Raw genomic sequence first — 26,352 nt, 5'->3', positions numbered from 1 at the left:
CTAAAGTTACTGTGATGTCATAGCACATCTGTTTGGCATGGCGTACTAGTTAACCATTTTCAGGTATGTTTAAAACAAGTAGCCTGTCCTATTCTCTCTCTTTGAAAGGTACTTGGACAAAAAAACAGCTCAACATGTCATGTTACCAGCAAACCATATAGCACAAGATCCTGGAGACTTTCCCATGTCCCAATTTCCCAAGTGCTGACACTTAAGACTCCTTACAGGAAGCTTCATATACACTATATTGCCAAAAGTTTCCTCCAAATCACTGAGCTCAGGTGTTGTTTTTCAGGGGTTGGGCTCGGCCTCTTAGTTTCAGTGAAAGGAACTCTTAATGCTTCAGCTTCATACCAAGAAATTTTGGACAGTTTCATGCTCCCAACTTTGTGGGAACAGTTTGAGGATGACCTCTTCCTGTTCCAACATGACTGTACACCAGTGCACAAAGCAAGGTCCATAAAGACATGGATGAGTGAGTCTGGTGTGGAGGAACTTGACTGACCTGCACAGAGTCCTGACCTCAACCCCATAGAACACCTTTGGGATGAATTAGAGTGGAGACTGAGAGCCAGACCAAAACTGCCTTTACATGCACATGAATGTAATATAGAATTGTCCCACCCTTTGCAGCTATAACAGCTTCAACTCTTCTGGGAAGGCTTTCCACAAGGTTTAGGAGTGTGTTTGTGGGAATTTTTGACCATTCCACTAGAAGCGCATTTGTGAGGTCAGGCACTGATCTTAAACGAGAAGGCCTGGCTCACAGTCTCCACTCTAATTCATTCCAAACGTGTTCTGTGGGGTTGAGGTCAGGACTTTGTGTCAGGGACTCTCAGTCAAGTTCCTCTACACCAAACTATTTGTTTCTTTAGTGTGATTCTCTGCAAGGACTAAACGCTTTTCTATCAATCATCAATCTATTAAACATCTGTTAATTAATCTTTCGTATTAAGTTGTAGATTTCGTCCAATCATGATATCCCTTATGATGTCCTTTTTTATTAGAATTTTAATTTACAAAAATATGTAGTAAAATTAATTTTTACAAATTTTTATTCACGGGTAAAACGCCTTAGAAAACGATTTATTCATCTTACTTGATGACGTAGTATGACGCGGCGGAAGTAAAATAAACCCGGGAAGCGGTGCGCATTTTAAACAACAAATCTTAAATCGACCTTTCCAGAAAATTCTGGTATATTTAGTGTGTTACACAGTTGACTCGGACGCTATTTTACAGTTTTATATGCAGAAAAAAATCCACAAATTTGGTTAACTATTCAGGTTTAGAGCTCGTTTATCATAATACCCGTTAGCTAACTTTTTAAAAGATATATATTTCCTACCCGTATTCAGCGCACTCCATTGTGATTGGACAATACACTCTAGCTTGACGTTTTGATAGGGTGATTACTTCTGAGTGCGAACTTCTGGCCAATCAGAGCAGAGAAGAGGCGGGATTTGTCAGAATACGGGTTGCTGGAAGATAACGTATGCTACGGCGTATGCTCTAGGTCTGCGTCAGAGGAGAAAATATATATATAATTTACAATTTTCGGTTTAATATTAATAACTCATAGAAGAGTTAAAGTGTTAGAAAGGGATTATCTGATAAAATGGGGAGTTTGGTTCAGGATGTGAAGCGTTGGGCGACGGAAGAGCTGGATTTGTCTCCTCACAACCTGCCACACGACAGCTACATTAAAACGTAAACAAGAACTCTTTATTAAGTATTATAATCATAATTATTGCTTATTTACGTTCTAATTGTTGTTGTTTTTCTTAAGGTTATGTGTCGGTACAGGGGCCTCCATTTGGAAATATGTCATACAGCATGTTTACAGTGAGAGGTAAAGTCTGTTTTTTTAATAAATAAATAACATCACTCTTATAACACTTTATCTTGACATTTATTTATTTAAAAATACAATTTATGAATTGTTTGTCTTCTGCAGGAAGGTGCGACTCATGCGAGGGAATCTTCAATGGTATCCTTTTTGCTTTCAGACTCGTTTTTATAATGATTATGTTGTTTTTCGGCTTTGCTTTGCATCCTTAGTGGATAATGTATTCTGTTCATCATGTCTCTAGTCCATTTTTATTTTTACTTCACTACTACATAATTTTTTTTTACTTTAAACCCATTCCCGGCTCTTATTTTTCTGAGTCGAATCTTTTGACTCGACTCGCCAGGAAGAGTCGACTCTTTCTGCTCCTAAACGGTTCATTGATGGATTGTTTCACACAATACGATGTTCAATCAGATTCTTTCGTCCTGGATGAATTGATGAGGTCGTGAGGGAGAGTCTTGGAGTGTGTGTGTTTTATCATCGTATCTTTAGTCTGTGTCAGAAATATTCTATTGAACTCCACCAATAGGAGGACAGCACAGGATATTCCGCAAAATCTAAGAAAGTCTTATCCTTATGATTGAGTATGTTGTAGCTTCAGTTAAAAAATACTTCGAAGATAGACTTCAAGAAGGCAAACAAAAGTTTGACGCAGGTCCTCACTGGTGTTTATTCGTTTTCTTGACTTCCAGCTTCATCCTGGTGTAAATGTGTGTGTGTGTGTGTGTGTGTGTTTATTGTATGAGACATGAACACAACTGTTATCAGTTTTTCTTGACATTTTGGTTCCCAAGGTACAAACTTCTACAGGATAAAGAGGTAAGAAGATAAAATGCTTGGATCTTGGACTTCTGATTTGATTCCAGGAGATTACAGTGGGATAAAATGATTTGGTGTGTGTGTGTGTGTAGCTAAAGCAGGTTGAGGGACAAAATACAGACACTCGTCGTGTGGAGCTGCAGAGAGAGATCTCCAAGCTGCAGGCCGAACTCGGCCACATAGATCAGAAAATCAGCACAGCCGAGGAGCAGCTCACTAATGAAGGTGAGGATTCCCTTATTATTATTATTATTATTATTATTATTATTATTATTATTATTATTTTTACATCATAACTAGTCAATCTGTGAAGAAGATCTGTTCAGCATCTGTGGTTTTTGTCTTTCACTATGCATTGCATAAGTATTTACACCCTCATTTGAACATTACCATGTTTGTACTACTCTCTTACACCACATTGTGTGTGGAGTAGAGCAGAGTGTGAACAGACACTGCGCTCAGTATGAACAGAGCAGACTGAGGGAGCTGATGCTGGACTCATTCAGGCAGCGCTGCGCTGAGGAACGAGACGCTCTCACACACCACACACAGACCATCAGCAGCCAACGGCAGGCTTTAGAACAGCTGTCTAGGTAACAAACACACATCACATCACATCACACACCTGTCTAAAGTCGATATGACGCTCGATAGAAACCTGGAATTGAACTTTCAATGTTTTTTTGATCCTGATATTGATACTCACGTCTTCAGCAACAACCCAACCTACTCTTTTTAAGCCCTTTACAGTTAAACTCCCTTTATAATACAATATACAGTGGAACCTCTGCAAAGGAATTTAATTGGTTCTGGAGGTGAGTTCTTAAGGTGAAAATGTTTATTGCGAAACAAATAATCCCATAAGAAATAATGTAAATGCAGATAATCCGTTCCCAAAAATATGAGTAATATTCCCAATATGAAGCGTATGGAAACTGTACGGGTGCTTACAAAGAACTGACTCAAGCCAAGCATTCCATGTCAAGGCTCCTCACAGGAAGTCGTGCCACCAAGCTTGGGCTAAAAATAGAACAGAGCACCCACGCCACCAATCTGTCAACAAAAAAACACCCGGAAAATCACCTGGCTTTTGAACGCATGCTGAAGGCAACGCTGGTATCGTGGGTTTCCGATATGTCTCCTCCGATATACAATCCACTGTTTTTGTTTGTTTGTTGGTATACAGGGTCTCAACTCAGTTGCCATCTTTAATTGTATCATATACATTTTACAGTCTAGTTTTGTTTCTTTTTCATGTTGTAATAGATGCTCAATCTTTATTTATTTATTTATTTATTTTGCTCTGTTTTTGTTCACAGGAAAGCGGAGGTGAAGGTGGTGTTTGGAGGATCCGACGGCGGAGACGACGGCATGGCTGCTGAGCCTCTGGTTTTAGTAAGAATCGCTCTGCTCCTTTGTGGTAACTCCAGTACCGTCTGAGAAAAACTTCGGTCAAACGTCTTAACAGCACAAACAAAGCTCTGAATAGCAGAGTGTTATGTACTGGTGTGTTTTATTCCTCTTAAATCTCTGCAGTTTTCAGATTCTGAGAGATTTTTTTATATAAACCCAGCAGTATTTCACAAAGAAAAGGAAATCACAGTCTCTCCAGGATGTTGTGATTTTGTGATCATGGAAATGAACACAAAATTTAAACAAATTCTCTGCATATTTTCATCGTGACACGCTTTCAGCCGACACCTTCTTCCGTTCACGTGTGTAGAACGTGAATACAGCTCTCACAGAAAGTCATTATACACACAGATCAGGCATAACTTTATGACCACCTGTTTAACAGCCCTGACCCATCGAGGCGTGGACTCCACTAGATCCCTGAAGGTGTGCTGTGGTATCTGGCACTAAGATGTTAGCAGACGTTCTGTAAGTTGTGAGTTGGGGCCTCCATGAGCCCCACCTCTCAACTTACAGGATTTAAAGGATACTTTTGATAGATACTGACCACTGCAGTGCAGGAACACCACCACAAGAGCTGCAGTTGTGGAGCCAGCATTAACTTCAGGAATTTGATCAACAGTAGCTCGTCTGTTGGATCGGATCACACGGTCCAGCCTTCACTCCCCACGTGCAACAATGAGCCTTGGCTGCCAATGACCCTGTCACCGGTTCACCACTGTTCCTTCCTTGGACCACTTTTGATAGATACTGACCACTGCAAACCAGGAGCATCACCACAAGAGCTGCAGTTTTGGAGATGCTCTGATCCAGTGGTCTAGCCATCACAATTTGGCCCTTCATCAAACTCGCTCAAATCCTTGCGCTTGTCCATTTTTCCTGCTTCTAACACATCAACTTTGAAGACAAAATGTTGACTTGCTGCTTAATATATCCCACCCACTAACAGGTGCCATGATGAGGAGATCATCAGTCTTATTCACTTCACCTCTCACTGCTCATAATGTTATGCCTGGTCGATGTATTTTGGTACACAAAAAACTTTCCAGGAACTTAAATTTGAATCCGGAGTAAAGCAGATGCACACCTCAACACACACACACACACATATTTATACATGCAGTGAGAGAAGTGTAGGAGGTCATCATCATCCTATTCACACACAGCTGGATCACGGTGCAATCCTCAGCCAGCTGTTAGATTCAAACACACAGGATTTCTTCAGCTGCTTGATTTCTGAGTCTGTTCTGTCTCTTCCCTCTACAGAGGAACGTCCGGGATCTCTGCAGGGAGAGAGTAGTCTTTTTCCAGTCTCTCCAGGACAGCATGCTGAAGTCTTCTTCTTCAGAGTAAGAACCGTGGTGCTTTAAAACGACACAGGAAGAATTTCACCTCCGATCGTTATACTGTTTAATGAAACCGATTGTTTAATTCTCTGCAGATTCACTCCTGAACAGAGGAATGCAGCTTATCAGCACTGGCTTAGTGCCGTGGAGGTGAGGAGTGTGTGTGTGTGTGTGTGTGTGTACTTAAACATTTTACAAACTAAGGGAAAAAAATGAATATAAATAAAAATAACAGCAATAAAGGCACCTGGATTTTAGTTCAGTTCAATTCACAGTTTTGTTAAAATACAATTAAATTTATTGGATATAGGCACAGGAAAATATCTAAATATCTATTAAAATATCTCCGGATTAAAGTATCCTCCTGATTAATATATCTCCATATATATTACACAGTCAGGTTAAATTACAAATAACTTAAATTAAAAAATTTATTTCAATTTCTGTTAGAATGTGTGAGATTTTTTACTTCATTACATTTACACATTTGCAGATTATTATTTATTTATAAACTCTTGTTTTGTTTTTTCCAGGATGTGCTGCGATCTCACCCGCCCAATCAGGTGCTTTCAGCTCTGCAGGCTTTGGCCTCCAAACAGCAGGTGGCGCTGGAGGAGAAAACCGCATCTCTGGATGTGGAACGTGACGTTTCTGCTCTCGGGTATAAGAACTGTTCAGTTTTTTATTTGTAAAAAAAAAAAATGCTCTGTGTTTCTTTTCCCCCATTTAAACGAGGATTTGTTGACGGCTCTAGGTTTCGGTACGAGAGTAATCACCTTCTCGACGTCTCCATGGAGGAAGAGGAGGACTTGCCGTCTGTTCGCAGCCTGTTACAGGTGAGCGGAAATTACGACGATCCGACAAAATAATAAAATAACACGAGAGTTCATCTAATGAACTCAGAGCAACATGGCTGCTCACAGCTTGAACCGCGCACAAGGTGGCGTTATTTTCAGTGTCCATGCTCCTCCCACGTCTCACAGAGCGTCTCGGATCTTCTGTATTTAAACCTCAGACTGATTTAAATGCCTTGAGGAGGACCGTCTCCTAATCAATACACAAAACGTTCTACATACACTGTATCTCCATCAGTGACCATCTGAAGGATTCAGCATGAGTTACGTTTGTGTAGAAGTCTGGAAACGCTCTCAGAGCTGCTGAGACGGGAAAATTCATCAACGCCTTCTGACCTTATTTTATTTTAAATAATGTCCTCATGCTCAGTGTATTGTGTGTGTGTGTGTGTGTGTGTAGTCTGCGTGGGAGGAGGTAGAACAGTGTTACATGCGCTTGGCAGAGGTTCGGGGTCGAGTCCGGAGACTGCACGCTGACCTCGGAGCTCTCACGAAGGAGGTCCAGCTAAGGATTTTGGGAACGGACGACCTGGATAACCCCATGACCAGGTGAGATCACTCTCAGCAGTAATGCTGATTTATTTGCTGACGTTGGATTTGTCCAGACTGGGGGTTAATTCCTGAGCTAAACCGAGTTATGGAGTTAGAAAGAATTTAGAAAGATTAATCAGCTAACGTGAAGAATAAAACACTTCTGGTTTCATCATAATAATCCAGTCCGGTGATTAGTTTCCTTTAACAGCACATCATGTATTTTAAAAGTATTTTATTCTTCTTAGATCACAGCAGTTTGCCAAAGTTTCATGTCAAGTTGTATTTTATATTCATTTATAATTACATTTAATTTTGTGGAATAGTATTGACTTCTTTCTAACCAATCAGAATACAGCAGGATGGAATTTATTTATTATTATATTTTATATATATTTATTATTGTATTGTATTATTATTAATTTATATATTTATATATATATAAAAACCAAATTTAATTCTTTCTGATGGAAGTAAATACATTTTGTTCACGTTTCAATTTTATTAAGCCCCGCCCCCTCGTCAGACCCGCCTTTTTCAGCAGATATGCTCTGATCTGTAACGTTAAACACGCTTGACCCGTGTCCCCTGCCGTGTCCAGGAGCGTGTTCGAGTTGGAGCTGCAGGCGGTGCGACAGGCTGCGGTGAGAGACAGTGTGCGAGAGCAGTGCGCACAGCTCCAGCTGGAGAACCGAGAGAAACGCGAGGCCCTGCGCAGCCTCCACACACAGTGGCAAAGCATCATGGACTTCAGGCAGCTCGTGGTATGTGGCAGCGATCTCGTAATCCAGCGGTGTCTAAAATCGATCGAATCTTCTCGAGAAGGAGGAAAGATGAAGAACAAGAACATTTGTTATGATTTCATTTACATTTCTGGTATTTGGTAGATGCTCTTCTCTGAGGGACTTGTATTTTATCTTATTTTATACACCTGAGCAATTCAGGGGTTAAGGGCCTTGCTCAAGGGCCCAGCAGTGACAGTTCAGTGGACCTGGGATTCAAACCTTCTGATCCAACACCTTAACCACTGAGCTTCCATACCCCCACATCCCCGGAGATCCATTTGATCATGTTGTAGATTATACACTGGACACGTACTTGATTAAGAAGTGCTGGAACATTTTGTGTTAAAATGTGTGTGTGTGTGTGTGTGTGTGTGTGTGTGTTGCAGGATGTTAGACAGGAACAGATACGGAGTCTGATCAAAGGAAACTCCACCTTGAAGACTGAACTCGCACGTGTTCACTTGGAGGTACGATTGTCTGTATGCTGTCCTTCTCTCTCTCTCTCTCTCTCTCTCTCTCTCTCTCTCTCTCTCCCCCCCCCCTCTCGTCTGTTCATTAACAAACTGAATGTTGCTTTAAATCAATGTCCTTTGACTTGCTGCTTAAGAAAGCTGGACAGAACCAGCTTTGGCCCTTCGATCGGTCTCGTCTGAGCGCTGCTGCAATCAATCAATCAATCAAACAAACAAACAAATCACAGTATTAGATTAGAATAAGTGATGTATAGGTTTGTTAACAAACTGCCAGAGTATTTTATTTCTTGCTTGTATAAATAACCAGGACCATATGTAGACCATCATGGAAACCAGTTTAGGAAAACCAGGACCAGAAGATTTGTTTGTGTTTGAACACGTCAGTTACAGGACTGCTGTGGAGAGTAGGACTTCAGAAATCATGCTGACTCTACACAGCTGAAGACAAGGTTTCTTCAACACCGTTGCCTCAGGGTTAAATCAAAATTTGTCATTTATAAAAACTTGGTCATTTTTATATTTCTGTATAACTGCTCTGAGACAGTGTCCCCTGTTAAGAGTTATACAAATAAAATTGAACTGAATTTCATAGACGCTCTATTCTGTCATCAGAGATCCAGGGGGCGGAGCATCAGGAATATGGGCGTTTTGTTGAGAAAACATTATAATGTCGAACCTGCCTAGTTATTAAAAGACTTAATTTTAGACCTAATCCTCCTCCTTTTTCTTGAATGATTAAATACTTTACAAATTCAACATTTAGTCTTTATAGATACACTATATTGCCAAAAGTTTTGGGATGTCTGCCTTTACATGCACATGAATGTAATATGGAGTTGTCCCGCCCCTTTGTAGCTATAACATCTTCAATTTCATGCTCCTTCTGGGAAGGCTTTCCACAAGGTTTAGGAGAGTGTCTATGGGAATTTTTGACCATTTCACTAGAAGTGCATTTGTGAGGTCAGGCACTGATGATGAGAAGGTCTGGCTCACAGTCTCCACTCTAATTCATCCCAAAGGTGTTCTATGGGGTTGAGATCAGGACTCTGTGCAGGACAGTCAAGTTCCTCCACACCAAACTCACTCATCCATGTCTTTATGGACCTTGCTTTGGTCACTGGTGTACAGTCATGTTGGAACAGGAAGGGGTCATCCCCAAACTGTTCCCACAAAGCTGGGAGCATGAAATTGTCCAAAATGTCTTGGTATGAAGCTGAAGCATTAAGAGTTCCTTTCACTGGAACTAAGGGGCCAAGCCCAGCCCCTGAAAAACAACACCTGAGCTCAGTGATTTGGAGGGGTGTCCCAAAACTTTTAGCAATATAGTGTGCATCATTTCAATGTATTGCCCAACCCCTGATGTTTTCTGTGTCGTTTTCTTCATCAGTTGAAGCAGTTTGTGTGTGAGAAGCTCAGTCCACAGTTTGGAGGTGTGATCCGGTCTGCGAACGAACTCCGTAACTCCGTGTCCCAGGAGGCCAAGCTGTTTAACTCGGTGTGTCTCTCCGCTCTGGACCGCAGGATTGTAGATGGGTAAACATTTGCAAATACACCGATCCTTTTCTTATACTATGTGATGGGTATGATTTTAAAAAGTTTCAGTATTTCCTGTGATGTTCTACGGCTTTTCTTTTCTCCTGTGTGATGTAGTGAGAGAATCCCGGTGGATCAGTTTTCCCTGTACCGTGTGAGCTCTCCGGCTCTGCAGGGCGTCCATCAGAGCCTCTGCACACCTCTGTACATGGTGAGTCTCTCAAATCTGCTCTTATCGTTTCCATAGTAACGGCTCGAAGGAGAGACGTTCCAGATGAACGGACTCAAAAAAATGCTTTATAAGGGATCAGAGCTAAATCTTCAGGAAAGACGAGTTTCCTCTCCGTTTCTCGGTGCGTTTATTTTTATATTATTTCTTACTCTCTGAAAAGAGAGACTGTAGAGGAAGTGACTGTTTCTAGCTGCTGTAAGGTAAGTGAGAACAGGAACTAATGTTTCGCTGACGTTCCCCATCATGAAAATGGATAAACCTGTACGGCGCGTGTTGATCTTTAATTAGATAGAATTTGTAGCAGTGGTGTAGCTGTGTTCAGTTCGAGTCATTTAGTTTCAGTGAGTTTGAAGAAAAGATTCATTCAAAATGGTTCACTGATTCGCTCTGTAACCATGTTTATAAGTTACATGATTAGAGCAGTAGGTGGCGACAGTGAGTGTCAGGGTTGCCTTGTTGACGTTATTTGCTTTTCTGTGAATAATTTTTTTAGTACCAAGTAACTCTAAATCTGTGTGATTGTCTTAGAAGCGTTTTTAATGTCTGTGGTGATTTTTTTTTTTTTTTCTTTCACTTTGCGCAATATTTAATAGATCAAGCGTTTAAATTGTTGCCGTCTGTGTGTTTATCATCCAGGCGCCGGAGTTGCTCGTCTCTCAGGCCGTGTCTCAGAGGCTGCAGCTGCGTTTCCTCTGTCGTCTCCTGCAGCTGCGCGCAGACACTCTAACAGATATGCAGAACCGAACGGCGCAGCTGCCTGCTCCTAATCAGCAGGGTAACACACACACCTCGCTGCTCTGTATTCAGGATTATAATCTGCCCTTGTAGTAGTGTGTTAAATACTGTAGCACGGTCAGTCTAAAAGCTGTGACTGCTAAAAGTGTTTAAATTGTGTGTATATATGGGGTGTGTGTGTGTTACAGCCCTGCTGCAGGGTGTGAAAATGGAGGACGCAGACCTGCTGCACACTCTGTTGCCTCGTGTTCAGGAGCTCACACAGAGATGCTCTAAAGGCTTGGCCTACGCGAGTCAGGTCAACACCGCCATCACACACTGGTGAGGAGACGCCTCTCAAACCTCAGAGAACCTCTGACACCTGATCTCCGTGATCTCTAACACACACACACTCAGATTTCAGGACTCCTCCTTTTAGAAAGCTGAAACTGTAATGAACTAATCTGTTCTTAAATTTAACGGACACATTTCTCTCTTTACGATAAATGACAGGTTGCCCCGACAACCCATGCACGCGTGAGCTAAGGTGTACATTTATTACTGGTTTGTAATTTCTCAGTAGTGTTTTAGAAAGTAAAGCGTTCTACTATTCCAGCTGAACTTTTTTGCACACAAATGGTTCACTCCGTCATCTTTACATCTATATCTGGACTGTGAAACTTAAAGCCAGGAAGTAACAGGAGCAGACTGCTTTCACACATCGAGGAGACCTTTTTTTAAGAATAGCTTTGCAGCTTGTGAAACAATGCGAGTCAGGAAGGTGTTGAACGGAGGTGTAAGAGCGGCTTCCTTGGAGTTTTCGTGTGAACGGTCCGACTAAGGATATGCATGTGTGTGTGTTTAGGTGGGAGCAGCCGGCTCAGTTTGCTCTGCCAGACATGCAGCAGGAAGGACTGACGTTCCAGCAGTGGCTTCAGCGATGGAAACTGGCTACGAAGGATCTTTAACCCTCTCTATATCACTGCAACCTGTGTTTCTTCAGTCCATCCACTTTTAAGTGATTTTAAAGGAGCGGTATGTAATTTTTAACATGATGTAGGCGTTTCCTACTAATGCGGGCAGCAAAGACGATGGTGACGAGCGTCCTCCGGTTCCTTTTTAGGAAAAAGAAGGAGGTGGCGCCGAGCAGCTCTGTTTGTAGAAACTTCTAAGGAATAGATGGAGTGTGGTGATGTAGGTCAATAATCAAGCAGCACTGCTCTTTCAGGGTGTTTTGTATTGATCCTTCAGACGTTACTGTACAGGCATGATTTTTTTCTTTTTAAATAGAAATTTTACATTTTTTCCCCCCAATAAACAATGATAATGAATTTGCTACACAATCTGAAATGCTGATTTTTTTTTTTTTTTAAGTGTTTCATGCTTTTCCTTTACACCCTTCCATGAACGTTACTGTAACAGTATGATCTTAAGGCTTGCGTCTTTAGACACTTCTTGGTAACATAAAAACATGAACTGAACTGTACAACAAACATAAAACTAAACACGATGATGATGAGACAAATCAGAACCGATGATGAAAGTCCAAGAACTGTACAAATGAAAGATTGACGCGGCGTCCTCGGCTTTACGGCGTCGTATCCGTGAGTGGCTGGCGAGATGAGGGTGTGACGCAGCCACGCCTTCACCGTATTCTGGTGAACAGGTTTAAGACAGACACCGACTCCTGGAAGCAAACAAAGTCAGATTTGCGGTCTTAAAGTGGCTTTGAAACAAAATCGCCCGTCAGAGCTGATTAGCAGATATGAAAATTATCGTAACATTCTCAAGATTGATGTGATCACCTTCGTTGATCGGGTTTTGCTAAAGACGTTCCAGAAACGTAGCGTCTCGTCGCCCGCCCCGGTCACAATGGCCTCGCCGTCCGGAGACATCGCCTACAAGAGGAGGAGTCAGTTTTGCGGCGAAACAAAACCACGAATAAAAGCTGTACATTTTTACATAAATGCGCTCGTTTCTATAGTAACAACTCGCACATGGGTTTGATTGATATGGAAGGAGTCTCCAGCGTCAATACACAAGAAAAGGCTTCCATTATGTGATTGTGAAATTGGACAGAAATGGACAAGTTGTTTGATTAATAAAACAGTTTAAAAGGAGGGAGCCTCCAGTGTCAGCGCTTTATAAACTCTCCTGTTCTGTGCCTTATCATCACTTACTATAATATATAATAATACAATTTCCACTTCTTTTTGCGAGAGGCTGGAGAGGGAACAGTTTAGTTCCTGTTTGCATTTGTTATAGCAGCTAGAACGTTTAGAAGCTATAAACTGATTTAATTCATTATAAATCGTAATCTGTGGAAAGATGCTGTGGTAAAAGCAGAATAAAACACTTCCAGATGTTCTAGGGAAACAAATCAGCGCTGTATTGGGAAGTCACTCGCTCAGGTCACATCACCCTGATGATTATTTTCCTGAGGATCTTTACTGCTTACACAGTTTGACGTGTAGGGAACAGGTACGGAAAGCACAAAGCTTTAGATTCAGAGAAAATTTCTAGTTAGAAGAGAAGCTACTCACCAGATAAAGCACTCTGTATGAGTGACCGGTCAGTTTGGCTATCTGAGTGAGAGACGGATATTTCCACACTAGGATCTGGTTCTGTGAGTAACCATGTGTGCTGACCTGCAGAGGAGAGAACACACAAATAGCAAAGGTTATAAATACACATTACACTCACACGGATCTTATAGAAAGTTCTAACATGACTGATCTTACATATTTTCCTCACATTTTATTACCAGACAATTTAAAGAATGTAAAACTCTGACTCACAGCAATAAGATATTCAATGATACATATAAAGAAGTCAGCTGAGACAGTTGTTTGATGTAGGTCACCGTTTCTTTGGTCATAACTAAATGACCAGTTAATTTTGTCTTAATTTATTCGTTTTTCTAATTCTTTAATTAACAATATAACACAGGGTTTCACAAAATATTCTTGTTGGGATTCTTAATCCTGGTTTCTGATAGAAACTCCAAAAGCTTGTCTAGAAGTCACTCTTATTTAATCACTAAAATCTTTCTATGAATCGAAACAGTCGAGTGGACGCTGTGTGTATTAGTGTGAACATGTGAACACTTACCAGTTCGTTGGTGTGTTTAGACCAGGCCAGGTTGCAGACCTGGGAGCCGGTGTCGATGCACTGGAGTGGCTGAGCCGTGAGCGTGTTCCAGAAGCGGATGCAGCGGTCAGCTGTTCCTCCTCCGGACGCCAGCAGGCCGTGTTGGTGAGGAGACCACGCGATGGCCTTGACCGCCGCTAAATGCTCGGTGTACTGCTGAACAGGCGCCACGCTCGAGTGATTCCACACCAGCAGCTGAGTGACGAACACAGAGAGAAGCAAAGCATTCAGAGAAAGACGACACGTTTTATAAAGACGTTCTGTTTGACGCTCCACTTCACCGCGACAAATACCTTGTTATCATTTCCTCCGGAGGCCAGCAGCTGGTGGTCGGTGCTCCATTTAAGTCCACACACTTCCTGCCTGTGGCCTTGGAGCCTGCGCTCGGACTGCAGCGGCGGCGTCCTGATGTCCCTCTGCAGGATCATACGGTCCCTGCTGCCTGAGGAAAGCTGATCTGCGTTCCACGCCAACGCACCTGATGAAAAACACAAAAGAAATAGATGAGTGTTCAGGCAGAGCGGTTTAACTCTAATAATAATTTATCTTACTTTTTTCCCCAGAATATTAATAAGGCTACACGTGAGTAGCACTAGCAGCGCTGCTACTAAGTGCATTCATATCACACTGCAACAAGCTGAAGAACTTGCCTTTTCTTTTTTTAAATCGCTTTATTTACTTCCCTATTCACTATGTGTGCTCAATACTTAGAGTTGTAGCCACTACAAGGTTCTTAACAGAGAGAGACTCGACCATAGACACAATGCAGTGTATGGTTGTTGGATATCAAGATCGATTTTTAGAAGACGTTGAACAGATTAATGTAGAGAAAATGTAGAAATATTTGTTTCTCAATTATTTTTCACATACTTTCAACAGTCTCTAGCTATAACATTCCTCATTACCATCATTCTGTTATTGTCTACTACTGTGTATTTCTATAGATTATAATTTCCTTCTTCAATGTATAAATGCTTAAATATAAAATGTATTCTCTTACAATGCATTTAACAACAGAACTGAGGGATGCAAGAAAGTGTAAGAAAAGATAACACGACGTCATCATGAGTGATTAAGCGCCGTCCGGGATCGTGAGTATCTTACCGACTCGGGCGGTGTGTCCCTCGAGTGTGAACAGTTTCTTCCCGGCTGCCGCGTCCCAGATCTGTACAAATCCTTTGTGTGTTCCCACTGCAACGTGATTCCCCTGAAGCAGAACGATCCAGTCAGACATCCACAAACAAAAACGATTCAAAAAGGTGTCATTGTCTAAGCTATAAGAGAAAGGAGGTCTGGGTTCGTCTTACTCTCTCTGACCAGCCGACCGACGTGACCGAGTCTCCCTCTACAGACAGGTCGCACAGCCGCGTTACCTGGACAAAAACACAAAAAGGCTCTGTTTAAAAGAAACTAATCAACTTGAAAACCATCAAGTTTAAGAGGAAATTCCCCGGGATGTGACGACGTACCTGGCTTGTGCAGGCGCTCCACAGATAGACGCAGGTCCCCAGGCCGACGCTGAGCACGTTTAAGGAAGACCAGTCCACCAGGTTGAGGTAGAAGTCGTCTTGCAGCTCTGGTGCGTCGAGCACCTTGAACGGGATCTTGGAGATTTTGCGAGTCGGCTTCCGAGGTGAACGGAGCAACTTTTGACTTTAAAAAAAATTTTTTTTTATATGTAAACAGTTGTGACATTTTATTGTTTTTCTTCCCATCTCACTTCTCAATGATGGTGTTGATTGTTTACCTTTTACTGCTGACAGGGGACAGAGAGTAGGGAGAGACGACGTTACCGTCATCAGGTGTGGCTCTCTTGGCACTGAGAGTATACTGCACACAGAACAAAAACAGATTTAATCATACTGGGCAGGATTAGAAATATAACTCTATACTAAATCAGTCACAGTGATGGTATTGGCGTTTAGATAACAGTGTCTGTGTACTTTCCCTTCTTCACTCCGGTCGAAACTTTAGCATCTCCGATATTGGATTCTGCCTTGCTTGCAATTCGCTTTAAATAAAATAATAGTGTAGAACTATTTAAACTCTCCCTTGGTTAGTGATCATAAAGAATTTCTAAATGTAAAATGATCCACTGGAGAGTAAGAAATAACACCTGGGACATGTTGTTGGAAGAAAACAATCAGCAATGAAGTGGTGTCATGAAGGCTGACACAAAGTGGAGGTCAGCACTGGGGCTGCGGCTATGCAGCCCCGTACGCAACATACTGTGAAGCACTGTGTATTCTGACACCTTTCTATCAGAACCAGCATTAACCTCTTCAGCAGTTTGATCAACAGTAGCTCGTCTGTTGGATCGGATCACACGGGCCAGCCTTCACTCCCCACGTGCATCAATGAGCCTTGGCCGTCCATGACCCTGTCACCAGTTCACCACTGTTCCTTCCTTGGACCACTTTTGATAGATACTGACCACTGCAGACCGAGAACACCCCACAAGAGCTGCAGTTTTGGAGATGCTCTGATCCAGTGGTCTAGCCATCACAATTTTGGCCCTTCATCAAACTCGCTCAAATTCTTATGCTTGCCCATTTTTCCTGCTTCTAACATCAACTTTGAGGTCAAAATGTTGACTTGCTGCCTAATATATCCCACCCACTAACAGGTGCCACGATGAGGAGATATGCCTGAATGTTATGCCTGATAGGTGCATAACTGATAAGGATGAATAAAGGTGCTCATCACCACAAGATCCCACTATGTTCAAATCACATAAAAAGAATGTTTAGAAATCCTGTAGAGACCCGGGGCTGGAAATCATGGAAGACGCTTACGTTAAAGAGACTTCTTTTCTCCGGTGTGGAAGGCTGCAGCCTCCTGTCTTCAGTCTGGGGGTCCTGCACTTTCTCGATCCCGGCTCCGAGCAGCTCGTTCTTCAGGAGTGCAGAGTACGCCAAACCGTCCGCTGCTAACGAGACGCCCAAACTTAATAACTAAATATCTAAATTTCAAAAATAAATAAATAAACAAACAAACACCGAGTCGTAAAACTCACCTTTTCCGGTGTCGGAGGTGGCGTCCTTGGTTTTCTTATTCTGGCTTGGCGACTTTTCGTTTTCCTGAACAAACAGGGATGGGGAAAAATCAATACGAGTTACACACTCTCTGTTCTCATCGTCCTGATCACAGGTCAGAACCGACAAACTGATCAACTCCTATTGAACACTGGATCTGCGGTTAAAGCTGAGCATTTACATTGATCCTGTGGAAGTTGATACTCCAGTTGGCTCCTGCTCGCGATGGTATGAAGCGATCCCCATGCTTGCTGGGCGAGGACATGGGTGACTTGGTGGGTGTCAGGTGACGGATCACGTCTGTGACTTTCTGCATGTGTTTTTAAAAAAAAGAGAAAGAATAAAGTAGTTCCATTATTCTCAGAACAAACAAAGCCACCGTGTTTTAAAAGGTCTGGTCTTTAGAACCTGTCTCTAAAGGCAAAATTGTTCTTCCTGTAAATAGCTCAAGAAGTATTTTTAACCGAGGTTCGCTCAGGTATCCAGGCAAGTGAGAAAGACCAATCGTGCACTTGCCTCACACTGACCTCTTGTCCTTTATCTTTTAGATAAAGGTGCCTCAAATTAGAGGAATAATAACCAATGATGTGGTGGATGAAGCAAAAGTTCTACTCCATGAAGCTGATTATTTCATTATGACTCCACTTCCTGGAGTGTTAAGTCTCCATTTACACTACAGCCATTCTGCATTACAGATTAAAGAACATGTAGTTTCTATCCGTTTTTTGTTACCTTTCTTACTTCATGACTTATGTTAAACATCTTGGTCACCATGACAAGCTCGAGAAATTCAAAACCAACTAGTGCTAATCTGGTAGCCACCAGAAACCTTTACATGTTAGCAGCTTCATCACTACAAGCACATTTCTCGTCTTGGCTGATTCACAATATTTATGGAAAAATAACAAACTGTGTGAGGAAATGAAGGGTGTGTGTGCAGGACTCACGATGGGGCTGGCGTTGTCATTTTGGACGTTGATCTGCCGCAGAAGTCGGCGCTCGTAGTCCTGATCCATGGAGGCGATCGCTCGGGGAGAAGGAGGTCAGATGTCGGTGCTTCTGGTTCCGAACTGCAGTTGGATTTCAAATAAATAAAAAAAATAATCATTAAGACGTTTTGCTAACGTAGTACACAAGACACAAAGTACGAATCAAGATTAAAACCGGAATCTGTGAATGATCTCAAAGCAGGGCTGCAGGTTTACGCTAATTCTGCAGCATCAGACTGAATCCAATTCAAAAACATGCGTATTAAACTCCAGAATTAACATGTGATCTTCAACAGCACCCACGATTCTGTGTTAAAACGTTGACATATTGGTCTCATCACAGAGAATAAAGGATCCTACATTGCCCACAGAGCAATTTGACTGCCTGTTGCTAGCGCTGCAGTGGGATTCATCGCTCGCTACATCTCTTCCTAAAGAGAGTGATGCAGCAGCACTTTAGTCTGTGTACTCTGCTCAAACTGATCAGCTTCCTTTAACAGTCATGCTAAATGCTTGCCCACTTCCATTCTGGGAGTTCAACGATGGCACCAACATCCCCACAGCTGGATTTCTCACTCATATGGTGAGCAAACGAGCCGTTCGCGAGTCGTACAGTAAACAGGAACTAGCTGTAGGCAGGTCAGGCAGCAAAGGTGTGAATATGGAAACTGCAGAAATGTCAGACCACAGGTGTAAGGAATGGTTTGGGGTTGTCACTTTACATTATCGCAGCTTACACATATTTAATTCTAAATTCTGGAACTATTAGGTTAGAGATCCTCCTGTGCCATAGACACGATACACAATCACCACTAACTTCTCACAGGAGCAACATCAGCAAAGCAAAGAGTATAAAATTAGCACCAGGGTCACTAAGTGCTGAAGAAATATTCCAGCATGAACATATTTAATGAGTTTCAGGGAGGAGCTGAAGGGCAGAATTCATTTCACAACGCTCTCTTTACTTTCACTAACAACAGTTTTGTTATAGAGGAGTCTCCTGAATACATACACACATTATTTTGCCAAAGCTTTTGGGACACCCCTCCAAATCACTGAATTCAGGTGTTGTTTTTCAGGGGTTGGGCTCGGCCCCTCAGCTCCAGTGAAAGGAACTCTTAATGCTTCAGCTTCATACCAAGACATTTCGGACAATTTCATGCTCCCAGCTTTGTGGGAACAGTTTGGTGTGGCGGAACTTAACTGACCTGCACAGAGTCCTGACCTCAACCCAATAGAACACCTTTGGGATGAATTAGAGCGGAGACTGTGAGCCAGGCCAAAACTGGGACATCTGCCTTTACATGCACATGAATGTAATATGGAGTTGTCCCGCCCTTTACAGCTATAACAGCTTCATCTCTTCTGGGAAGGCTTTCCACAAGGTTTAGGAGTGTGTTTATGGGAATTTTTGACCGTTCCTCTAGAAGCACATTTGTGAGGTCAGGCACTGATGTTGGACGAGAAGGTCTGGCTCTCAGTCTCCACTCTAATTCATCCCAAAGGTGTTCTATGGGGTTGAGGTCAGGACTCTGTGCAGGCCAGTCAAGTTCCTCCACACCAAACTCGCTCATCCATGTCTTTATGGACCTTGCTTTGGTCACTGGTGTACAGTCATGTTGGAACAGGAAGGGGTCATCCCCAAACTGTTCCCACAAAGAGCATGAAATTGTCCAAAATATCTTGGTATGAAGCTGAAGCATTAAGAGTTCCTTTTACTGGAACTAAGGGGCCGAGCCCAACCCCTGAAAAAGTACACCTGAGCTCAATGATTTAGAGGGGTGTCCAAAAACTTTTGCCAATATAGTATAATATATATATTACCCCCATCCCCACCCCCTCTCTAACACACACAGCTGTTCAGTCAGGCTATAAACAGTGTGAGACAACTGTTCAGCTCGGCTGCTTCAAATCAGTCACTGAGAAAACCCCAAAATGACCAATGTATTGTCCTGTCGAAATTATTCACCTTTAAATATAAAGTGTGTGTGTGTGTTTGAGAGAGAGAGAGAGAGAGAGAGAGAGGGAGAGAGAGAGAGAGGGAGGAAAGAGGCAGAAATACACTGACAGCTGATTCAGTTTATTGATATAAGGCAATGACTCAAAGCTTTGTCTTCAGCTGTTTCCGGTCAGAACGAAATATTTTGACATTAGACAATAACAGATCAAAACCAGCGAGTGTTACTGTTAACTAGTTAAAGTTAACCCTTTAACTAACCCTAACCCGACGGCTCTTTTGTTGAAACCGGTTTTTATTCAGCTTCGCTAGCTCACAAAGCTAGCTCAGCGTTCTCAACAAAGCCATTTAAAGTTGATATTATTTTAAGCTGAAATAGTTCGACACACACAAAACAAAACAAAAATCCTGAAATACACTGCTATAAATATTATGATAAAAAATCGGCTCACTAGCACAGCTATCCAATCCGTTGAGCTAACAGGCTAATGCTAGCTAGCCGATTATTTCACACAGCTCGCGACTTACCTCGCGCTTCGATCGATATCTTGCGTTTGGAAAATTGTTGCTTTTTATTAAAAAATAAAAATAGGTATCCGTTTTGTCACAAAGCTCCGAGGCTCTGCAGCTCGCTAGCTCTGCTAACAGAGATATGGATGTATTTTTCTTTTTTTAATTGACGCCGCCGCGAAGGATTGTGGGTAAGGAGAATTTGAACGGGTGACGTCGCGAAATTTGAAACAAAACAAAAGAGGTCACGTTGCTATGGAAACGCAAATGCTAATCACCTCCACGCTAACACTTTACATGTTTTATAAATCTTTTTTTATTAGCGTATTAACAAGATGACGTCCTTTTTTTTGTCTGGAATGAAACTTAAAAATATTTATTTTATCTTAAAGCATTTTAATAATCCCCGAGTCATACGGCTCATTGAGTCGGTTCTTTTAGGTGCGGTGTCGATTTTAAAACAGCATTTTATTAATCTACATAGACCATCGAATTTTATATTTTCACTCTTATTAACTCGTATTAAATGTCGCTCTGAATTATAATATCACACACACACATATCTAACAAAGAACATGAACACTGCGTGAAAATAGATTATGCTTTTGTGACAAAGAGAATTTAACCAGCGAGTCATTTCCCGAGTCGTTCGGCTCATTGAGTCGGTTCTTTTAGGTGATGTGTCGACTCGCTTCCATGAACGTATCGGAATAAATGGAAAAATAATCTTTTGTTTTAATTTAATATAAGGCACAGCAACACACTAACACCAATTGATGGATAATTATGGATTATTAGTGTATCGATCATTGCAAATTTCTTTATTTCTTTCAATCTAACAATTATTTAAACAGAGATTTGTATAAAATGATTCGACTCATTGAAAAGAGCCGGAATCTGAACACTAGTGAAGATGTAATATCACTCATCTCCACGAGGGGGCGCTGCATCGCAACACTGACGGCTTTCACTCCAGGGTTGTCACTTAGCGCAGATTTATCCATTACAGAACATTAACATTAAAGACTTTAAATGTAATACATCTATCAAGAAACGTGTTTTTTTTAAATATACATTTTCAAAAATATGTTAAATTGTTTGAAAGCTTTTTTATTAACTACTTTGTGACAGTGTACATAACTATTACTATAATGTCAGGTTGTTCACATAATGGAAAAAAGAATATGAGTAAAATAAAAAAAGTAATAAAGAATTTTGTAGCAATCAATATTTATAGCTGGAAACTTTACACCTACTTCTTAATAAAGCGCAAGAAATATTTATTTATTTATTTAATAATTTATTTTCAGCCCCAAATTCCACAATTCATCCCAATATCGCCACCTAGCGGTCTGGAGGACATACTAATTAACTCCACGCTGAACTACGTTTTTACACGCTTCTTGCCAAACTTATTAGATGACTTATTTTTATGTAACTAAAAATGTATTAATACTTATTTTATTTGAGAGCATTTTAATAATCTACGTCGTAGATGTTGTAATAATCTACGGAATTAAATGGTAAACGTTAAACATTGTTACTTGGCGACAGCGTTATGCCTTCTAAATGAAAGGAATAATAATAATAATAATAATAATAATAATAATAATTTAGTCCTTACATTCATTTCAGTAGAATTTAACGATTCCTCCAGGCCGCTAGGTGGCGATAGCAGCATCAGGTCGCGTTTAAACCTTTCCCATCAAGTCGCGAATTAAAACTCTTCCTTACTGAGCCGACAGCATGGAAAGTTGGATGCTAGCTCATGCTAGTGGATAACCGAGCTTATTCTCAGTGAGTATTTTATATTATTGTAGTTATCAGTGAGTATTAGTAAAATAATTTACAGAATACTAAAACAGCTGGTTAAAACCATCCTTTTTTTTTTACATTATTTGGGAAAAAACCATGATCGTAACCTGGAAACTATGCTAAATTATAGTTACAGTAAAATGTCTCGTGGTGATGTTGACATGATCTACATGATTCACTTCAACACTGGATGAACTTCTAATGTTTTTTTTAATAAATTTATCTTTTATCTAGGTCTACAGGAGCAGTGTGTCTCATCCAGCTGACCTCCATCTTATTCTTCAACCTCTAGTAAGTAAGTATTGATCACGTGACACCAAATATTATTGCGTAATAAATAAATAAATGACCATTGTGCAAAGTTATACTGTGGAACGCCGTTTTAGTTGATTTGCAGTGTGTAGGAATGGGCAGATTATATACCTACAGCAGGAAGTGTCTTCACATCCAAACTGTTATGTTTGTAGGTGTCATGGCGAGCGATCAGGACGTCGCAGCAGTGGGACGCATCCTCGTGGACAGCCAGCAGGAGCTTCCTGCTCGATTTCGGGCTCTGTTCACACTTCGGAACCTGGGCGGAGCCGAGGCGGTCAGATGGATCAGTGAGGCTTTCTCAGACGAGTCTGCACTTCTCAAGCACGAGCTGGCCTACTGTCTGGGGCAGATGCAGGACGAGAGAGCCATCCCTGTGCTGGAGGCGGTGCTGAGGGACACCAAGCAGGAGCCCATGGTCAGGCACGAAGCAGGTGGAACCTTCAGCCGTTCTTGGGGTTGATCATATTACACGTTATACATTATCCATTATTCCTTTAAATTTCCTTTAAGTAATTTTTGTTATGTTTTATTTTATTATATTTTTTGTTATATTTTGAGGAATGAATGTCAGTCATAGTAAGACTGAGTACGTGTGTGAATGAAAGGGAGGGAAGTGGAACAGTAAGATTACAGGGTGAAGAGGTGAAGAAGGTACAGGAGTTTAAGTACTTGGGGTCGACAGTGCAGAGTAATGGAGAGTGTGGGAAAGAGGTAAAGAAGCGAGTACAGGCAGGTTGGAATGGGTGGAGAAACGTGTCGGGAGTTCTGTGTGATAGAAAACTATAAGCGAGAATCAAGGGGAAGATGGTTTGGACATGTTCAGAGGAGGGAGAGTGAGTATACTGGTAGGAGAATGTTGGACATGGAGCTGCCAGGCAGGAGGCAAAGAGGAAGGCCAAAGAGGAGGTATATGGATGGAATAAATGAGGATATGAAGCTAGTGGGTGCAAGTGTTGAGGATGCAGGAGATAGGGAGAGGTGGAGAGAGATGATTCGCTGTGGCCACCCCTGAAGGGAAAAGCCCAAAAAAGATGATGATTTTGTACCTTTTAAATTCTAGTATTTAGGTTTTTTTGTTTTTAAAAAAAAATAAATTTCCCATCGGGATGAAAAACATATTGATCGGTGTGTGTGTGTTCAGACTTCACCATAGTCACAGTTATTGATCATTTTGTCCTGTTTGTAGGTGAAGCTCTGGGAGCCATTGGGATTCCAAAAGTGTTGGATTTACTGAAACAGTATTCAGAGGACCCGGTCATCGAGGTACTGTTATATTATGGCATACACTGAGGTGTGTGTGTTTGTATGGATGTGTGGGTGTGCATGTGTGTATGGTTGTGTGTTCGTGCGTATGGGTTGATTTCTGGTGAGTGTTGGTGTGTGTGTGTGTTGTGTGATTATCTGATGTGTTTGTGTGTATGTGTGTTATGTGATGATCTGATGTGTGTGTGTGTGTATTTATATGCGTGCAGGTGGCAGAAACATGTCAGCTGGCGGTCAGGAGGTTGGAGTGGCTGATGAATGGAGGTAGTGGTGCTGAGGACTCGGAGGGAACAGACAGTAATCCGTACAGCTCGGTGGATCCGGCTCCTCCTGCGCAGAGGAAGAGCGTCTCAGAGCTCAGGACACAGCTGCTGGACGAGACCCTGCCCCTGTTCGATCGCTACAGAGCCATGTTTGCTCTCAGGAACCTCGGCAGCGAGGAGGCCGTGCTCGCTCTGGGAGATGGTGAGGGGGCGGAGACTCCATCCTCAGAAATGAACTCCATTCTGTTTGTCTAGCACTTTTTACGATGGACCATGTCCCAAAGCAGGTGTACAGAAATAGCGCAACTTAGAGACACATTAGAGACGTAAATTACATGAAATAGCTTCAGTTCATGTCGGCTCACACTGTTGATCATTCTCCTAGAACAGCGTTCTGGGTGGTTTATTCCTCACTCCATCCAGAGTGGGTTAATGACCACGAGCACGAGAAAATACGTACATTACATACATTTGTATATTTTCTTTAGATGAAAAGCCATAGCTTTTCTCTCTCTCTCCATCCCCAGGCTTGCAGTGCAGCAGCGCTTTATTCCGTCACGAGATTGGCTACGTGTTGGGGCAGATGCAGCACGCTGCGAGTATCCCTCACCTGCGTGCCGCTCTGGAGAATGAGGCCGAGAACGCCATGGTGAGGCACGAGTGCGCCGAGGCGCTGGGATCCATCGGGGAGGACGCGTGTCTGCCCATCCTGCAGCGCTACCGGCTGGACGGTGAGAGGGTGGTGAAGGAGAGCTGCGAGGTCGCGCTGGACATGCTGGACTATGAGAAGAGCGCACAGTTCCAGTACGCAGATGGACTGCTCCGAGTAAACGCTGCTGCTCAGTGAGGCTGAAATCATTCCTGAAGGAAATCTCTCGGAGACGAGATCAGACTTGGGGACGAGATCAGACTTTCTGAACCTGTTTCACATGATATGATTTTCTGGTTACTTTTATTATAATCAGTGCTGTGTGTGAGACGGTTAAAGTATAAACAAGTGAAGAGACTTGACAATATTTTCAAAAAGTTTTTCCTCTACAACTTTATGCAAATCTTTGCATAAAAATCTGCCTTATTTAATTTGTTTCTTTATTTAAAGCCTGTGGTATGTATCTTCGCATTATTAAAAAATAAATATATATATATATATATACATACATCACATATACATATATACATACATACACACACACACACACACACATACATATATATATATATATAAAATAATCTTGCAGAAGACGCTGTTTTCTCAGCCTCCGATGTAGATTTAACGCTCACGCTGGAGGATGAGTGAAAAACGACACCCTTGTCATACAGGATGCTCAGCGACGCTCGCAGACTCGATGGATTTACTACTCGGCTTCAAGCGTCTTCAACTCCCAACTTTCCCAAATCCTCCATAATTTCCGTTCTGCAGCTTGATGGATAATGTTGTCCTTGCATATTTCCTGAAAGTTCTGACAACCAGAGATAAAATCATTTCATTAATAAAGTCATGCAATTCCTCAGTATCAAGAAGATCTGATCTGATTGGTTGGTTGCTTTGTTGTGGTTGTGCTTCCTGTCATCAAAATAAATGGTAATTATAAAGTGCTGCTGCTTCTTTCTTTAAGCTCCTAAAGATGATTCTGGAGTGTCGGAGTTTAAAGAGATAGACCTGGTAAAAAATAAATAAATAAATTGAATAAATAAAACAAAACATGACATGAAACAATTTGAAAGTTTAAAAGAAAAATCAGCAGAGTTAGTCGAAGTCAGAGTTAATAATAATAATAATAATAGTTCATAAAATTTTAAACTTTATTCTATATTTTTATATTTCTGTAAAGCTGCTTTGTCAATGACCCTCAGCAAAAGCACTATACAAATAAAATGTAATAATAATATTAATAATAATAATAATAATAATTATTATTTATTATTATTAATATTAATAATAATAATAATATTAATAATAATTCATTTAATTTTTAAACTTTATTCTATATTTTATATTATTTTATATGTAAAGCTACTTTGAGATAATGTGCATCAGTAAAAGCTCTATACAAATAAAACCGAATAATAATAATAATAATAATTACAATAATAATAGAAATCAATTTAATTTAATTTAATAATAATAATAATAATAATAGTTTATTTAATTTTAAACTTTATATTTTTCTATTTCTGTAAAGGTGCTTTGAGACAATGTGCATTGTTAAAAGCATTATACAAATAAAATTTAACAATAACAATAATAAAAAGAAGAAGAGGAAAAAGAATTCATTTAATTCATTTAAAGTAATTCTTTGCAATTGGTTTTATATTTTTATATTTCTATAAAGCTGCTTTGGACAATATCTATCATTAAAAGCTCTATACAAATTAAATTTAATAATAATAATAATAATTACAACAATAATAATAATAATAGTATGTTGTTGTTGTTGTGTACCGATGTGCTGACTCACTAAACCCAGTGCTCTTAGACTCTTAGCCGAAATGCGCTCATGCA

General features: G+C 41.1%; 3 protein-coding genes across 5 annotated transcripts; 2 read left to right on the top strand and 1 right to left on the bottom strand.

The window, feature by feature from the left end:
- Positions 1-1,179: 1,179 nt before the first annotated feature.
- On the top strand, positions 1,180-11,785 carry haus5 (HAUS augmin-like complex, subunit 5). Its single transcript, XM_058390451.1, has 19 exons — positions 1,180-1,710; positions 1,790-1,852; positions 1,958-1,990; positions 2,647-2,671; positions 2,764-2,896; positions 3,105-3,264; positions 3,991-4,066; positions 5,351-5,433; positions 5,526-5,580; positions 5,964-6,091; positions 6,185-6,266; positions 6,685-6,833; positions 7,417-7,579; positions 7,987-8,067; positions 9,461-9,606; positions 9,724-9,817; positions 10,475-10,613; positions 10,762-10,894; positions 11,418-11,785. The coding sequence occupies exons 1-19, from the start codon at positions 1,619-1,621 to the stop codon at positions 11,518-11,520; spliced, it is 1,938 nt and encodes a 645-aa protein (XP_058246434.1). The 5' UTR covers positions 1,180-1,618; the 3' UTR covers positions 11,521-11,785.
- A 314-nt stretch (positions 11,786-12,099) lies between these two features.
- fzr1a (fizzy/cell division cycle 20 related 1a) lies at positions 12,100-20,386 on the bottom strand. Of its 2 annotated transcripts, none has more exons than XM_058390452.1 (14): positions 20,212-20,386; positions 17,685-17,807; positions 16,919-17,047; positions 16,719-16,782; positions 16,498-16,631; positions 15,450-15,532; positions 15,172-15,355; positions 15,010-15,075; positions 14,807-14,909; positions 13,996-14,180; positions 13,664-13,897; positions 13,096-13,200; positions 12,358-12,450; positions 12,100-12,239 (listed from the first exon to the last, which is right to left on the bottom strand). In XM_058390452.1, exons 2-14 carry the CDS (start codon positions 17,751-17,753, stop codon positions 12,198-12,200), a joined length of 1,491 nt encoding a protein of 496 aa, XP_058246435.1. In that variant the 5' UTR covers positions 17,754-17,807; positions 20,212-20,386; the 3' UTR covers positions 12,100-12,197. The 2 variants fall into 2 exon arrangements, with proteins under 2 accessions (XP_058246435.1, XP_058246436.1); XM_058390453.1 differs by having other exon boundaries at positions 16,498-16,628.
- A 1,504-nt stretch (positions 20,387-21,890) lies between these two features.
- On the top strand, positions 21,891-25,444 carry dohh (deoxyhypusine hydroxylase/monooxygenase). 2 transcript variants are annotated; one of them, XM_058388613.1, is made up of 6 exons: positions 21,891-21,990; positions 22,243-22,299; positions 22,476-22,754; positions 23,510-23,586; positions 23,796-24,051; positions 24,377-25,444. In XM_058388613.1, exons 3-6 carry the CDS (start codon positions 22,481-22,483, stop codon positions 24,694-24,696), a joined length of 927 nt encoding a protein of 308 aa, XP_058244596.1. In that variant the 5' UTR covers positions 21,891-21,990; positions 22,243-22,299; positions 22,476-22,480; the 3' UTR covers positions 24,697-25,444. The 2 variants fall into 2 exon arrangements, with proteins under 2 accessions (XP_058244596.1, XP_058244595.1); XM_058388612.1 differs by having other exon boundaries at positions 21,892-21,990; positions 22,243-22,303.
- The last annotated feature ends 908 nt before the right edge of the window (positions 25,445-26,352 follow it).

Source organism: Hemibagrus wyckioides, linkage group LG05 (genome assembly GCF_019097595.1).
Source record: "Hemibagrus wyckioides isolate EC202008001 linkage group LG05, SWU_Hwy_1.0, whole genome shotgun sequence".
Taxonomy (NCBI): domain Eukaryota; kingdom Metazoa; phylum Chordata; class Actinopteri; order Siluriformes; family Bagridae; genus Hemibagrus; species Hemibagrus wyckioides.
Note: the sequence above shows the minus strand (reverse complement) of the source record. Positions and strands in the feature narration are given on the sequence as shown.

Bases quoted from the DNA above. Each gene is read 5' to 3' on its own strand.
- haus5 (XM_058390451.1), top strand. From the start codon at position 1,619: ATGGGGAGTTTGGTTCAGGATGTGAAGCGTTGGGCGACGGAAGAGCTG. The intron at 1,853-1,957 runs GTAAAGTCTGTT...TGTCTTCTGCAG, and splicing joins CAGCATGTTTACAGTGAGAG to GAAGGTGCGACTCATGCGAG. The intron at 5,434-5,525 runs GTAAGAACCGTG...AATTCTCTGCAG, and splicing joins CTGAAGTCTTCTTCTTCAGA to ATTCACTCCTGAACAGAGGA.
- dohh (XM_058388613.1), top strand. From the start codon at position 22,481: ATGGCGAGCGATCAGGACGTCGCAGCAGTGGGACGCATCCTCGTGGAC. The intron at 23,587-23,795 runs GTACTGTTATAT...ATATGCGTGCAG, and splicing joins CAGAGGACCCGGTCATCGAG to GTGGCAGAAACATGTCAGCT. The intron at 24,052-24,376 runs GTGAGGGGGCGG...CTCCATCCCCAG, and splicing joins CGTGCTCGCTCTGGGAGATG to GCTTGCAGTGCAGCAGCGCT.
- fzr1a (XM_058390452.1), bottom strand. From the start codon at position 17,753: ATGGATCAGGACTACGAGCGCCGACTTCTGCGGCAGATCAACGTCCAA. The intron at 16,783-16,918 runs GTAAATGCTCAG...CTGTTTGTTCAG, and splicing joins TCAACTTCCACAGGATCAAT to GAAAACGAAAAGTCGCCAAG. The intron at 14,181-14,806 runs GTAAGATACTCA...GTTTTTCATCAG, and splicing joins GGGACACACCGCCCGAGTCG to GTGCGTTGGCGTGGAACGCA.